This window comes from Ursus maritimus, unplaced genomic scaffold (genome assembly GCF_017311325.1).
Source record: "Ursus maritimus isolate PB19 unplaced genomic scaffold, ASM1731132v1 scaffold_1, whole genome shotgun sequence".
Lineage (NCBI taxonomy): Eukaryota > Metazoa > Chordata > Mammalia > Carnivora > Ursidae > Ursus > Ursus maritimus.
In genome coordinates this window covers 33,659,147-33,675,581 of record NW_024423343.1, presented here as the reverse complement: position 1 = coordinate 33,675,581, position 16,435 = coordinate 33,659,147, and the positions used below count along the sequence as shown (strand labels likewise).

At 37.0% G+C, this 16,435-nt stretch overlaps 1 protein-coding gene across 6 annotated transcripts in view; it reads right to left on the bottom strand.

The window, feature by feature from the left end:
• The window catches only part of FAM126B (family with sequence similarity 126 member B), an 84,229-nt gene that overhangs the window by 31,965 nt on the left and 35,829 nt on the right, over window positions 1-16,435 (bottom strand). For 5 of the 6 annotated variants that reach the window (XM_008687341.2, XM_008687340.2, XM_008687343.2 and 2 more), the window contains 4 exons: window positions 16,078-16,179; window positions 10,874-11,053; window positions 6,770-6,850; window positions 5,065-5,180 (listed from right to left, as the gene is read on the bottom strand). In XM_008687341.2, the coding sequence (XP_008685563.1) occupies window positions 5,065-5,180; window positions 6,770-6,850; window positions 10,874-11,053; window positions 16,078-16,179 (479 nt within the window). Of the gene's footprint in view, window positions 1-5,064; window positions 5,181-6,769; window positions 6,851-10,873; window positions 11,054-15,292; window positions 15,349-16,077; window positions 16,180-16,435 lie in introns of all 6 variants that reach the window. The other variant, XM_008687344.2, reaches the window with a different exon arrangement.

Genomic DNA, 16,435 nt, shown 5'->3' with positions numbered 1-16,435 from the left:
ACACAACAAAACAGCTAACTGTTTACTGACAGTGGAAATGGTGGTTAGAGGGAAGAGGACACATACTTTTCTCTTTGTACTCCCATCTATTTTCATCTACTTATATTCTGTTCTATTTAAAATTTATAAGTATATAATGTTACACTTTTAAAAATGAAAATTAGAAAACAAAAAGGGAACCAGGGAACCAGGTGATTTTTATGCAAACCAGTCTGCAGACTGTACTATGAACCACTCTTCTTTTTTTAAAAAATATTTATTTTATTTGAGAAAGAGATAAGAGAACATGCGAGCGCGGGGGGGTGGGGGGAGGAGGCGGGAAGAGTAGAGGGAGAGGGAAAGAGAGAGAATCCTCAAGCAGACTCCCTGTTCAATGTGGAGCCCAACACAGGGCTCGATCCCAGGACCCTGACATCATGTCCTGACCCAAAATCAAGAGTCAGATGCTCAACCGAGGCACCCAGGCACTCCTATGAACCACTCTTTTTTTTTTTTTTTTTAAAGATTATTGATGACAGAGACAGAGCACAAGGGGGCGGGGAGAGAAGAGGGGAGGTACAGAGGGAAGGAGAGGCGGGGGGGAGGGAGAGAGAGAGAGTACAGCAGAGGGAGCAGCAGGCAGAGGGAGAAGCAGACACCCCACTGAGCAGGGAGCTCAATCCCAGGACCCTGAGATCACAACCTGAGCCGAAGGCAGACACTTAACTGACTGAGCCACCCAAGTGCCCCTGAACCACTCTTTTTTTTTTTTTAATGATTTTTTATTATATTATGTTATGAACCACTCTTTTAATATAAATTTTATATTGTGAAATGATTTGCGTAAACCAACGTAACTACATAGAAAAAAAATTAAGCTGTTACTTTAAGTTGGGATAAGGCCTTCTCCAAGTGTTATATAGTAGCCTGCTGGCTAATAGGGGATGATCACTAAAGCTGAATTTCAAAACGATATGTTAGAATGCAAGGAAAGCCAATGCATTTTCTATCACACGCGTAATACTGGAAAGACGCATAAGAAGAATCAGAATTCCAGACTGAAGCACTGATCAAAGGTCAATGACCATGGAAATGTGCTTGATTCTATATTCCTTCCATAACTCTGATATTAAAACCAACAAGATAAGAGTACTATTTTACTATAAACATATTATGCAATACTAATAGTATCACTAACATTTACTATGTACCAGGCACTGTGCTAAGCATGTTTCAGACATCGCTTCATTTATTCCTCACAATAACCATGCATGTTAATATGCGGTACAGGATTTGGCCTTGCCCAAAGAGGGGTCTGGCCTTTGCCCTCAACTTCTGGGAAGTAACCCATGTCATACCTGACAGCTTTGTTTCAGACGGGGGCTGGTAACAAAGAAACATAAAATAATCCTGAAATTTGAAATACCCATAACATATTGGGTGATGTGAGAAAAACAAAGGCAGTGCCAGAAGAATTCCATAATAAAATGGAAATGGTATATGCAGAGAAGTGCTACCAGGGAATGCAAAGAGGTGCTCAGAGTACTCATCAACAGAGAGCCTCTATTTTCCCTAGGGTGAACTTTGGCACTACCTGACAAGTTGCTAGATTCTACTGCCACCTGGACACAGAGTGATGGTCACACATTGACCAACAAAGAGCTGTCTGATTTATGGATGGCAGTTCTAAAATGAATAGACTACATCCTAATTGGAAGGCTGCCACTCTGAAGAAGGTTTAAACAAATCAGACTGGTAGGTGGACTTAACTGCATGTTTACCACAATGAGTTGTTACCAGCCCATGGGTAGTGGCCAATGGCCTAAACATATGGTCCCACAGGAGGGCAAGGGAAAACTGGCCTATTAAAGGGCAGGGGGAATAACAATATGGAAATCACCATGGGTATTTGAGGAGTACATTAAAGTAGGATTATGTCTATACCTATCAGGGGAATCAGAAGGCAACTGGTATCAGTAAGTAGATATCCCAGTGTGCTTGTTTGAAGTAACCATCTGTGTCCACAAAATGAGGGGACATGGCGGTTCTGCAGCGATGCAGAGATGAGCTGAATTTATACATATACTTTTTACACCCTGAGGTAAAAAAATGCTGGTAAGAACTGTTTCATGCCAACAAGAGAGACACAGATTGCAGATGGCTACAGGACGGATTACTCTGGGGCAAGGCCCTACACAGCTGGACTGATGCCAGTAAGCCCCTGGAGGCTACAAATGGGTCCTGACAGGAACAGACATTTATTCTGCACTAAACTTTGCCTATCTGATGGTAGGTCAAACGTTCAGGGTACTATAAAAGGACCAGAACAGAAGATATTGCACCAATTTGGACTGCTGAGTCACATTTTTTCACAGCAAGGAACACACTTCACAGCTTATAAGGCCTAACAATGGGGAAGGAGATATCCTCAGCATAATGGTATGATAGAGAAGTGGAACAAGCAACTGAAACATCTCTAATCTAAAATGGGACAGGGAAAAGGGGGCGGGAATGAAGCACGAAGGGCAGGTTTACACACGACAGTCACCACTAGACAGATTTCTCTGCTTTTCTGGGGATGTGGGAAGAGGTAGGTAGACAATGCTGGTAAGACTACGCAATTCTTCCTAACACGATGGTATAACTATACATCTTTCTTCCCCACAACTCAGCTTTTCTTTTCCGATCTAAAGCACTGGTCTAGGACTGGGGCTGTAACCGCAGGTGCCAGAAGGAGAGGATTTCTAAGCAAGAAATTGTAACTATATCTTTAATTCCCAAGAGCCTGATGGGGTGAGTGGTACCTTCATCCCATCTGGCAAAACTGCGGTTGACACTGAGTGCAGATGCATCACCTAATGGTCAAGAGCTCACTAGTTCTTGGCGCGCCTGGGTGGCTCAGTCGGTTAAGCGTCTGCCTTCGGCTCAGGTCATGATCTTGGGTCCTGGGATCGAGCCCCAAGTCAGGCTCCCTGCTCAGCGGGGAATCTGCTTGTCCCTCTGCCCCTCCCCTCACTTGTGTTATCTCTTAAATAAATAAATTAAATCTTTTTTTATAAAAAAAGATTTTATTTTTATTTATTTGAGATGGAGAGAGCAAGAGAGCAAGCAAGAGCACAGAGCAGGAGGAGGAAGAAGCAGACTCCCTACTGAGCAGGGACCCCAATGTGGGGCTCGATCCCAGGACACTAGGATCATGACCTGAGCCAAAGGCAGACGCTTAACCGACTGATCTACCCAGGCACCCCTCCACTAGATTTTATTAAAAGGGTGAAACCATTTGTTGGTGAGGCCACTCCTGCTTTTAAACCTGATGAAGTCAAACAGAAGCCTGCAAACCTGAGTGGCATTGTTCTAGGAGACATTTTGGTAACAATGAGATGATAATGAACTGCAATAATAGTTAATGACTCAGTAAGACTCTAGTAATATGCCAGTATCTTTGACGCATTTTTCAGGTCACACCTACTGCCATTCTGTGATATGCTGGCATGGTTGATAAGGTTATAATACTCATACTGATGTACTGGTAAATTGAGTTAAAGCCTCCTTAGGATGAATGCTAGGAAAATGACTGGCTTGAGGGAAAAACTCGATCTAGTTAATCAATAGCTAATTTCTACGATCAGTATTTCTGCTCAAGTTTTTCACAAGGTACAATTAGTAGTAGATGATGGGGTAGGTTGGGGTAGAAAACAATCAAAATGGTACAAAAAATATGAATATGTATAGAGTGGCTTTATAAAACAAATTAATTGTTTCTATTCCTAACTTACACTGGCTCTTCAAATGTTGGGCATATTCATAATGATCATATTGGTCTCTGTGGCTGTCATATAAATGCTATACTGAAAGTAGATGCCCAGGTAAACATGATCGTTTTTGTTTAAAAGAGCCTAGGCCAAAGGCCAGGACATGGTCTATGTAGTAAAGAAGTCTGGCCTTTGACCCCGCGCCCAAAGAAGTCTGGCCTCTGACCCTGCTCTAGAAGTAACCTGTATCATACCTGACAGAAGTGTCTTTGTTTAGGGTGGAGACTGGCCACACTAGAAACAACCACCACGGGGAGCCTGGGTGGCTCAGTCAGTTGAGTGGTTGAGTGGTCAGCTCTTGATTTCGGCTCAGGTCATGATCTCAGGTCCCAGGATTGAGCCCAGTACTCAGCAAAGAGTCTGCTTGAGGAGTCTCTCTCTCTCCTTCTGCCCCTCCCCCTGCTAGTGTGCTTTCTCTCTCTCTCTAAAATAAATAAATAAATCTTTGAAAGAAAGAGAGAAAGAAATAAACAAACAACCACCATGTGATTTAGGGTGGGGTTTTGGGTCACACAGCCTCAACTAACTGGGAGGTTGAGATCAACCTTGTGAGCAATCAATCAATCAGTCATACCTACAATAATGGAGCCCAGTGAAAACTCTGGACACTGAACCTGACTCTCTGCATACTGTCACACACTGATGCTGAAAGGGTAATGCCTCCTGACTCCATGGATGAAGACAACAGAAGCTTTGCATTTGGAACCCTCCATATTCTACCCTATCCATCTCTCCCTTTGGCTGATTGTAATCTGTATCCCTTCCTCGTAATAAACCTTAACTCTGAATCTAACGGCTTTCATTCAGGGAGTTCTGAGTCCTTCTAGCAAGTTATCAAACCTAACAGTGGTTACGCCAAACTTGCAGTTGGTGTCAGATGTGAGGGCAGTCTTGGGGACCACAGCATTCAAACTTTGCAGTTTATCTAACTTCAGGAAGGTAGGTACTCTCATTAATCCATTCTGCAATGAAGAAAGCAAAGTGTAGAGAGTAGATAAACTGCCTGAGAGGGTAAGCTTCTAAGTTGTAGCACTGGAACACAAACCTTGGCTTGGCTGACTTTATGCCCACACTTTCAGTTTTTACATTACAAGATGACTTACACACAGTACCACGCGTTAGATGGACAGGTATTTAACCACTATAATGTATTTCACTAGTATGACATCTTAAACCTTTTGCCTCTTCTCTCATTAAACTTGAACCAAAGCAATTATAGTTAACAATTAAGCACAAATTAATAATTATTACTCTTTACAGTTTTGACCATTACCGGTTTTGTGCAGTGAATGTTTCCCTTTGAGGATGAAGATCACTATAAACAACCCTGATGAGATCATGCTGACACAATGCCCCTTCTGTCAAAGCCATGGATCCGATTGTTGAGGGCTACAAAAAAAGATAAAGTATCTTTTAGAGACACAGTATCTCTAAAATGAAGTAAAAATTTGTATCATATAAGGATATTTAATTTTGTTTTCACATTAAGGCCATTCTTCTCGTTCAAAACCCTTTCCATTTTTCAATTACATACATTCCATAGCTCTTTTTGGAAATTATATTTAATACATAAAACTGAAAATATACTGCTTTATTTTTTGAAAGATTACAGAAAGAATCCATATTTAGGACACAGAATAAGAAAAGTTGCTGGAAAGACTAAAGGTTACAAATGCACCACTTTCATTATTTTTTTATTTTTTCAAATACATCAATCTTAATTTGTTTGTACCCCAGAACACACAGCAGTTTTGAGACTGAACATTTGAATTTTGCAGTTCGTCTAACTTCAGGTAGGTGGATACTCTAATTAATCCCATTCTATAATGAAAAAGAAAGGTGCATAGGTTAAATGGGTGATGGGGATTAAGGAGTACACTTGTCATGATGAGCACTAGATGGAGTATGGAATTGTTGAGTCACTATACTGTACACCTCAAATTAATAACATTGTATGCTAATTAGCTGGAATTAAAATAAAAACTTAAAAAAGAAAGGTATAGAGAGTTACGTAGCACAAACAATAATGAAGACTATGATCAAATGTTTCTTTAATAGTGACATAGCTGATTTCATGTTTCTGAAGTTAGAAGCATCCATTCATGTTTCATTATCCTCCATTTTATTACATAACATGATACACAGAACTTAATTAAAATCTATTACTCAGAAATATTCTATGCTAAAACGAGCCTGTTCTATTGGAGGCATTCTATTTCCAATACAAAACGAAGTCCCAGGGGAATTAATTAAGAAAATAAATAGCTGCATGGAGCTCTGAGACAACTGGATATTGTCTGTTGATAAGAAAATGGAATATAATTTTTCGACTACCGGTAAAGTTTCTTTAAATGCTTTCCTTACACCTTATACTACTAAAGGTCACTATAGACGAGAAACTTGATTCATAACATATATCCTTAAATATACACATATATCGTTATATCCGAGATTTCGGTTCAACAGGAGTCTTCCACCTATATGATTATTAGTGTTCTCACATTCTTCAACCAAATAAATATAAGCAAAACCCAGAAGCATAATGTTAATGAATAGCTACAATGCATCAATTATAGACTTCTTTAAATTGAAAGAATTACAGTGTTAAAATCCTTCTAAGTAGACATTTTCCTTAAAAATAATAAAAAGTTAATCTAACACAAATTTCTAATTCTGGAAGACTTTAAAAAAATGAAAGAATATTTTTAAGAATTCATAAAAGACTAATAAAAAAAGACTGAAAATGATAGTGGTGGAGAAATAAGAAAGAAAGAAAGAAACAAGAACTAGAGGAAAATTTTCCATTATTTTCTGCCTCTCTTGGTAAGAACTTAGCTTTACATCACTAGTTACAAGCATCTACTTTTAAGAAGCAATCAATAAAGATGTCTTAGGAGCATTTATCTCTGGTAAGAAACTAACTTTCATCTCTTACTCAATATAATCTTAAATAATTCTACCTTTCTAATCTTACTTACCTCATGGTATATTGAAGGCTTGGATAAGGAAGGGATAGTAAAAGATAGAACTTTATTGTTTCCATCTTTATCAGCAATTTCCTATAGTTAAAAAATAATATATAAAGATAAATAATCAAAGGACTATATTGTAAGAAATAATTTTTCTTAATTTACCAAATATATCATTGGCAACTGAGGAAAACTTTTAGAAATAGTAATATATAAAGAATAAGGATGCCTGGGTGGCTCAGTTGGTTAAGCATCTGCCTTTGGCTCAGTCACAGATCCCAGGGTCCTGGTATTGAGCCCTGCATCCGGCTCCCAGCTCAGCGGGCAGCCTGCTTCTCCCTCTCCCATTGCCCTTCCACCCTTGTCCTCTCTGTCTCAAATAAATAAATAAAATCTTAAAAAAAAAAAACCCTCATTTAAGAGGTATCCCCCAGAAGAAAGACTTTTATATCCTTTTCTCTGAAAACCGAGAAACTTTAAGAGGAATCCAAACAAATAGGCCTTATTTTCTCCCAATTTTACCCTTAGCTCATTCGCTTTAAGTCCTATCATACTTTCCCACAACTTTCCACTCTTCATCAAACCTAGTATAAAAATATTCAGGCTTGGGGTGCCTGGGTGGCTCAGTCAGTTAAGCGTCTGCCTTCGGCTCAGGTCATAATCAGGTCCCACATCAGGCTCCTTGCTCATCGGGGAGGCTGCTTCTCCTTCTGCCTGCTGCTCCCATTTGTGCCTACTCTCTCTCTGACAAATAAATAAAACCTTAAAAAAAAAAAAAGAATATTTCTACCCTAGTGTATCTTTTCTAACCAAATTTGCACAGTTTAGTAGTTGAGTTACCCTTTGAGAGATATGGAGCACAATACTACAGCTAAATCAAATGCAATGTGACAGCAAAGACATGAAGCAGGCAGACAAACCAATTTTCATGTTAAATATACAGACAGGACAGGGAGATTACAAGTGATTAGATCTGAGTCAAAACAGATTATATGTTTTAGCCAAGAAATACACTTATTAATAAGAAAAACACAATATTTTAACACAGGATGAATCTCGACTAAAAGAAACTGTCACAATTATTTAGCAAAAGACTAATGACCTGAATTAAGTTACATATTAACATAATGAATATTGTGATTAAGTTCATATTTAGGTAACTTCTATTGAACTGTAAGAAAATTCTCGTGTTTTCTTTTAAAATCATTTTATCTGGGATCCCTGGGTGGCTCAGTCAGTTAAGTGTCTGCCTTTGGCTCAGGTCATGATCGCAGGGTCCTGGGATCAAGTCCCGCATCAGGCTCCTTGCTCAGCAGGGAGCCTGCTTCCCCCTCTGCCTGCCATTCTCCCTCCTCTCTCTCTCTCTCTCTCTCTCTCTCAAATAAATAAAATCTTAAAAAAAAAAAAAGGCATTTTATCTCTCAATGAAAAGGACAATGGTGTCCTTAAGTTCTACAGTCTCTGGCACCACCAGTGTTCTACAAGTATTAGTAAAAATCTGACTATAGATGCTAGCAAATAGAGGGGTGAAATGCTCCTCTGGCATCACTCCTTTTCTCCACTGCCTCATTTTAGTCTGTTTCTTTTACAACTCATATTAGTATATATAACTAGCATAAAACCCAGAGAAAGAAGGCTGCCCCCCCTCAGTAGACCTAGAAGGAAGCTTAGAGAGAGACTGAGTAGTTACACAGCACAAAAGGAAGAAACAACAATAAAAACAACTATCGTCAACAAAACACAAACCCAAAAGAACTTCCCTATAGGGCTCATTTCTGAGTTTAGTATGTCACAGGAGAGTACCAATTACATGTGAACAATGACGATACCTCTAATTTTGGCAGGAAAATGGGTTTAAAAACTCCTTAGGGAAGTCATTTTACTACTTTATAGTCAAACTAGTTACTACCACATTTGGACCATTACTCCTCAGAAAAAGTTTACAGTAAAATGGATGGACCTAATTTAAGTTAGGCAATAAAACTTAAATTTTTATTACTAAATTTCAAATTAAACCAAATAACTTTTACTTGTATTTGTGTGTATCTCTGAAGAAGGATGTTCTGAAATTTGTTTAACCTGAGGGCAATATAAAATTTCCCCTGGGGCTATGTGAAGCAAGGGAGAAGTTTTGGGGGGGCGGGGAGAGAAATAAATATATGCAAGAAACCTAGAGCAGTAAGAAAAATTGAGAGCCACAGAGAAGAGAGAACACAGATAGAAAGGGAATTAGAAGAAAGAAGCCTGAGGTTACATTTCTGACACATAATTGAGCACTTACTTCATAGTACCTATTTCTGAGATGCTAAAAAATAATTAAACCATAGCACCAACAAGCACTGTCAAGAACTTGTCAGTATTCTGCTATAAAAATACTTTGCTTCATTTGTCCCACTACTGAATTTTATTAAATTAAAAGATAGCTTAATTTTCAACATAATCTAAAACACTAAATTCAATTATTAAATCAACAAATATCTATTAAGTGACTGTGCTAAATACTAGAGGAGAGAGTAATATATGAAACAAATGTCCTGCTTTATTTTTTTAAAAAGATTTTATTTATTTATTTATTTGAGAGAGAGGGAGAGAGATGGAACACAAGCAGGGGAAATAGGAGAGGGAGAAGCAGGCCTCCTAATGACCAGGAAGCCCAATACAGGACTTGATCCCAGGACCCCGGGATCATGACCTGAGCTGAAGGTAGACGCTTAACAACTGAGCCACCCAGGTGTCCCTAAATTTCCTGGTTTAAAAGAAAAAACAATCAGGCAAGTTAGTAATAGAATTTTATACCTACACCAGTTTTTCATATAAAATAAAACTCACCCTTAATTTTGATACTACTACTACTGCTAATGATATTCATTAAACACCTCAGGCAACATGCAGATGCTCCTAATTGTTTTTAATTCTACTAACAATGTTTTATTTCTGTTTTACAGATGAGGCAACTGAAGTCAAGGTATTAAGTAGCTTGCCCAAATTTAAAGCAGTCAACAAATGGCTAGGCCTGGTTTTAAACAAAATCCAAGTGATTCCAAAGGCCATACTACTTTCTTCAGATATACATTCCAGTGATGGAAATGTTTTCTAATGATTTTTTAAGGGGTAATACTGAGGAGTGAGCAGTGGTACAGAAGAATATTTATTTACTATGAGATTCAAAAGTTTTGTGAGGTATTTTAGTACCTCTCAACTATTAAACTTAATTTTATTATGCGGACTGCTTGTTTACCATGAGTACTGAATACAGAGAACATAAGACTTCAAAGAGCAGGAATCTCAATACCAATGTTCTAACTGGACACTGTGGGGAAAAAAACCAGAATAATGTTTAAGGTACTAAGAATCTCTGAGAAAAAAGTTTCAAACAGTACAGTATCAAAAACATATATTATCAAATGATTATTAAAAATAATTTCAAAAATTTTAAATGCAGTGCATTCATAAACATTGGTCAAATAAAGTAACTTAAAGATAACTCACAAATATTAATACTATCAATAATAGTTTCACCTACTTTAAAAAATGCCACTATCAGTAATTACTTATTAAGCCTCTCTATATACTCAATTATATTAATTTAAATAAATTATTCAGTAGACCTTTCAATTTATTTATTTTTAAAGATTTTATTTATTTATTTGACAGAGACAGCCAGCGAGAGAGGGAACACAAGCAGAGGGAGTGGGAGAGGAAAAAGCAGGCTTCCAGCGGAAGAGCCTTATGTGGGGCTCGATCCCAGAATGCTGGGATCACGCCCTGAGCCAAAGGCAGACGCTTAACGACTGCGCCACCCAGGCGCCCCAGTTTCAATTTATTTTTTTATGACTATTCTTTTGTTGTTGCTGTTGTTTTAAGAGAGACAGAGAGTGCATGTATATGAGTTGGGGGGAAGAGAGAGGGAGAGAATCCTAAGCAGGCTCCATACTAAGTGTGGAGCCTGACGTGGGGCTTGACGTCATGACCCTGAGATGACCTGAGCCAAAATCAAGAGTCAGATGCTCAACCGACTGAGCCACCCAGGTGCCCCTAAGTATTAAGTATTACCTCAGAAGACTTTAAATAAAAGATACTTAAAATTTTCCCAAACTATCATTTTCAACTTACCAAATTATAAATTCCTAACAGAAGAGCTTCAATACAACCATTACTCTGTCTGTCTCGGCTAACTGTAAGCCGTAAATAAACCCACATCAATTCTGGCAAGAACTGCAGTGTGAACCTCTTAAGTCGAACTTCAGAGCTACGATAGAGCTCAAACAGCTGGTGGCAGACAGGCTCCAGAAGCTAAAAGGAAAATAAAGTGCATTAGCTATTTCCATTCTTTTGGCTGTCACTGTGTTTTTTTTTTAATGTATATACACTTTTATAATATTTTTAAAAATATTTTCTCGATATTAATTTTTGCATTTTTTAATAAATGTGACCCAAACGTTAATCTCTATGTACAGCCTACATATTAAACTGACCAATTTACTAACTATAAGAATTTTGTACTCATATGATATCAACATATTTTTCAATACACTGTATCATTAAATTTATTAGATAATTCTTTAACCAATGGACTACATTTGTATTTAGTAAGTTTCCTTTTCTATTATTACTAGCTCTTACTATCCTCCATTTGGAGGATATTCCATATTGGAAGAAAATAACTTCAAACGCTCTTGTTGGAAATAACCTTTAAATCTCAACTTAGACTATGATTTAAATAAAATCGAGAAAGGGATTTTGCAATATATAATATTTGGACATCCAAAATGCTAGCTAATATTTTAAATACATACAAGTAAAACAAATGGATTACTTTAATGTTTTAAGACTGACTTAAATTCTAATTACATTTATTTGAAAGATTTTTGAAAAGGAGGCAAATATACAGAAATAGCTTTTTCAGTATTTAATTTTTCATATGATATCCCACAATATGACTTATGAGGATCTTCATCACCTTGAAAACTGAAAATGAGCAGTTTAAATAAATCTCTCCCTTTTTCCTAATCATGTACTGCAAATCTAGAATGTTTTTGTTGAAATAATTGCAGTCTACACAAAACTGGGTATGATTTTAAAATGCAAATAAAACACTGACAGGAAACTATAAAATAATGTTTAAAATTTAAAACTAGCTTTTAAAAAAATGAATCATTCAGTATTTATATGCTTACCTCTATTCTGAATGATTAAATAATGCATATACATTTGGAAATCTGCTTGAATGTAGTTATATATGTCTGTAATAATCTAACGTTCTAGAAAAAGTCACTACTTTCACAATTGTAAATTAAAAGTCAACAAATCCAATGTTAATCATACAGTTAATATATTTAGATGAGTTAAGCTTAGCTCTTAAGGAAAGCTAAAAAAAAAAAAAGATTTACACATACACACACCCTAGTGTCTAGTAACTACTAAGACCTTTATTTGAAATAACTACAATAGCATTTTTTAAGCTTTTTTTATTTTTAAGTAATCCCTACACCCAACGTAGGACTTGAACTTACAGCCCCATCAAGAGTCACATGTTCTTCCAACTGAGCCAGCCAGGCACCCCAATAATATTTAAAATCTTTAAAAAAATTCCAATTTTCCCCTTACACAGAAATCTAGACCAGTCAGACAATTTGCCCAAAGTCACAGAAGCAGTGGAAGAAGACACTTAAAATCCAGGTCTTCTGACACCAAGTTGATGCTCCCACTATACCACGTTTCTTATACTAGAATGAAGGTGGAGGGTAGGAGGTGAGGATTGTTTAATTACAATTAGTATATTACACAGTGTCAATAATGAAGTAATAAACTTCTGAAAATAGTCAACTGCTGGCATCTTTTAAAGTACTGACCAAAACAGTCAGCTCTTTTGGGGAATTAAACATTACTGCTCTCATAAATGCATTTATTAAAAATATATATCTGTATTTCAAATCTATTTTTCTCTTTAGTGAAATGCCAAAATTGCTGTCTCTAAAATTTACTGGCCATGGTACAATTACAATTTGTTTCTTTCTTTCTTTTTTGTTAGTTTTTATTTTAAGTAAACTCTACACCACATGTGGGGCTCAAACTCATGACCCCAAGATCAAGAGTCACACACCCTACCGACTGAGTCAGCCAAGTGCCCCAATTACAATTTGGTTCTGTCATAAAGACCTTAAGTTCCCTTCCTCAGTACCAAGAACCAGAGTGGCATGTATGAGACTACATTTTAATTAGGCATAGCAAAGAAATACAGGGTTGCCAAAATTTTTACTCTGCTTTTTTTTTTTTTTAAAGGGGGAGGAGGAGTAGCTGGTAATCCAATAACTTTTGGTCAGAAATCAATGATAAAGGAAAGAGAAGGTATAATTGCAGGAACAATCTTTGAGGTGGCTAGAGAAGATGTGATCCAGGCCTAAGTGGAAGACAGCCTTTGCTACAACCTGGGACACTTCATCTACCACAACAGAAGAAGCAGGAGAATGTAGGTGGAGAAGCTGGTAAGTGGTAGATATGAATGGGAAAATAAGAGAGATCCCAATTACCTTCTTCTTTTTTAATGACATAGAAAGCAAGCTGAAGATGAGGGAAAGGAGGGTAAGACTAATGAGGAAAGGGAATGTGTAAAATCCACAGTGGGGACAGTGTACCAGGAAAGTAAAGCAAGACTGAAAGACAGTACTATGTGACTGAGATTTTTAGTTCTGCATTTTTTTAAAAAAAGATTTATTTTAGAGAGAGGGAAATGGAAAGAGAGAATCCTCAAGCAGGCTCACCGCTGAGCATGGAGCCCAATATGGGACTTGATCCCAGGACCCTGAGATAATGACTTTAACCAAAATCAAGAGTTGGGACACTTAACTGACTGAGCCACCCAGGCACCCCTGACTTTCTGCACTTTAAATGCAGGACTAGGGGTGCCTGGGTGGCTCAGACGGTTAAGCATCTGAGTCTTGATTTCAGCTCAGGTCATGGGCCCCCTATCTGCCCCGCGGTGGGCTCTCTGCTGAGCTGGAGTCTGCTTCTGATTCTCTCTCTCTCTCTCTCTCTCTCAAAAAATAAGTAAGAGATAAAGCAGAGAAAGTCAACAAAATTGTTGTTGCAGCTGATTTCTCCAAGTATGTTCAGCTGCTCAGGTATAAGCATGAAGATGAACAGCTGGGTTTTATCCAGTGTAGAGATTTTCCCGAAGAATAAGAACTAACGGAATGAGAAGCAAAGGAGCTAAGAATGTTTGCAAGGAAAGAGACTATGATGTACTATGAAAATTTAGCTGGGTGAAGACAGAAGTGAGGTATGTGAGGGAAGAAAGAAAGGCAACCAAATCATGAAAAAGTGATAGGATTAATAGACTAGATGGAGAGTTCCTTGAAATAGAACTGCTAGAGTGTCCAAAGGATCTGGAACAAAAAGGAGAAAAATTAAGCAATATGTTGCTCTAGAGATTAAAGCTTCAGCTGCAGTACAGGTTGGCCATGATATGTAATACCAAAGTAGGAAATACACTTTCTGAAGAACTTTTAAGGTCTTTAAAGCAAAACTGTTCGTAAGACTGTCCTAAGTTTCAATTAATATTGTATATGGCATGTGACAATTTTCTGAAAAATGTCCTGTTGACTAAATAAAACAGTTGTGTTTCAGAATATAACAAAATCAGGACTGAAAGGGGCTTCCTTCTAGGACCGAAGTCCAGAATTAGCCTGAGATACTGTAGAGCTAAACATTCTGCTTTTCTGAAATATGACCACATGGTTAGAACTTTATGACCTGACAAGAGAAAAGATGGAAAGACAGATCTGCTCTGACAACTGGATGATTACAGTGACTGCTGCTGAGCTTGAATCTCTCAAGCTATAATTTTTGCCAGTTCTAGGCATGACAAGGTACACATGAACATTATGAAGTATTACAGTATAAAGTAATGTGAATAACTTTTTAAAATGTCATAGCTTTGAAAGTATAAAGGAAAAAAGGAAACCAATCCTTTTATATACTTGTGAGTCCTAATGAAAACGATAACATTTCAGAATGTGATTTTCTGTCTTACTATTCTTCTTAATATTTATTGAATGTTCATCATGTACATGACAAGACATATTCTAGGGAAGTAACAAATACAGAATATATGATCACTGCCCGTGAGGAGCTTACAATCTAAAGAGAAAGCATAAAACAAATTTTAATAAGCAAAGCTTAAATGTTAAGACAGTGCAAAACACGGGGTAAGAAATACACACATTCATTATTCAAACAGAATTTTGAAAACTCCTAACCAAAATGGATATGTGTATATATATATATATATACACACACACACACATACACACACACCCCTAAAGTTATAAAACATTCATAAATACACAGCAAGAGAAAAAGAAGCAAATGAATCCTGCAATTGCTGCTACAAATAGCAACAGATGCATGCCTAACTGAGAGGCAATCCAAGTTTAGGAGACAGGAAAGAAAGATGTCAATAAGCAAGTTTTTAGTGATAGGACAAAAATTAAGATGCACTTTAAATTAAGCTGCTGGTTAGGAGAGGATTACCTGAACTTCTTCAAACTCACTCCAGTACACAGCAGAGGCACTCTTGGAGGCTGTATCTGGGAAGATAAGAAGCTACTTTCCTGTGTGTTCCTTTCATTTTCATTTTAAAGCATACACGAATCCAGTGGTGATAACTATATGTCATACTATTGTGTTAATGGAAAGATAATGTGTGTATTTTGCATAAATTAACATATAGATAAAATAGCTGCATTTTCCCCCTTCTATCGCAAAGCTGAATAACAGGAAACTCTTTTTCTAAGTTTATTGATCTTGACTACTTATGCTAAATAGTGCTTTTTTCAAGCTAAATTTGTGAGCAGCATCATTTCATGTCACCACTTTGCGTACAATGATTAGAGTAATATACACAGTTCCGTATCGTCAATAGAGTAACTGCAAGTAATACTTAAAATTTTAAAAATCTGAAATCAGTGTATGGCTAAAATTTGGATTCCAGAAAAGAAAACATTCCAACAAGAAGCAGAGAAAAGTTTCAAATTAAAAAAGTAATCTATTGAGATGATGGTCACTCAAATCAAGAATCAAAACAATACAGTCCTGAACAGAAACAAATCTGGTCAAAACATTTAAAATAATAAGAGGGAGGGCAAAGGGAAAGCCAAAGCAACTACCAGAATGAAACACAGCAGAAAGAAAGTTTTCCAGTCCCACAAGAAGGATTTTTAAAAAGAGAAGGGAAAACTACAAAACTTACATATGTGTTTTAGTACACATATTTCATCTTACTATGTTGAAATTATTTTTCTTATAAACTTTCCTACCTCATTATTCGAGTCTTGAATAACTTTATAGAGGGCTGGTACCAGTGTTTTTTTCCGGTGTAAAGTTGCTGCATAATTGGTGATCTGAGTGTCAGGTAATGCCTAAAAGAAACATCCAAGGAAATCAAAAGCAAACTTAATATTTTGGAAGTCAGGAAATTTATTTTACCTGAGTTCCTCTTGAAAAGATTTATGATAGAGTCAACTAAGAAAAGTAAGAATAATACAAGAAATAACCATGACAGTTAATAAAACAAATTAAGTTAGAATGTTATAGTATACAGTTCTTCAAACTACTCAACCATGAAAAATGATTAGAAATCACACATTATACCAAGATTTGCTGAAAAAGGTCACC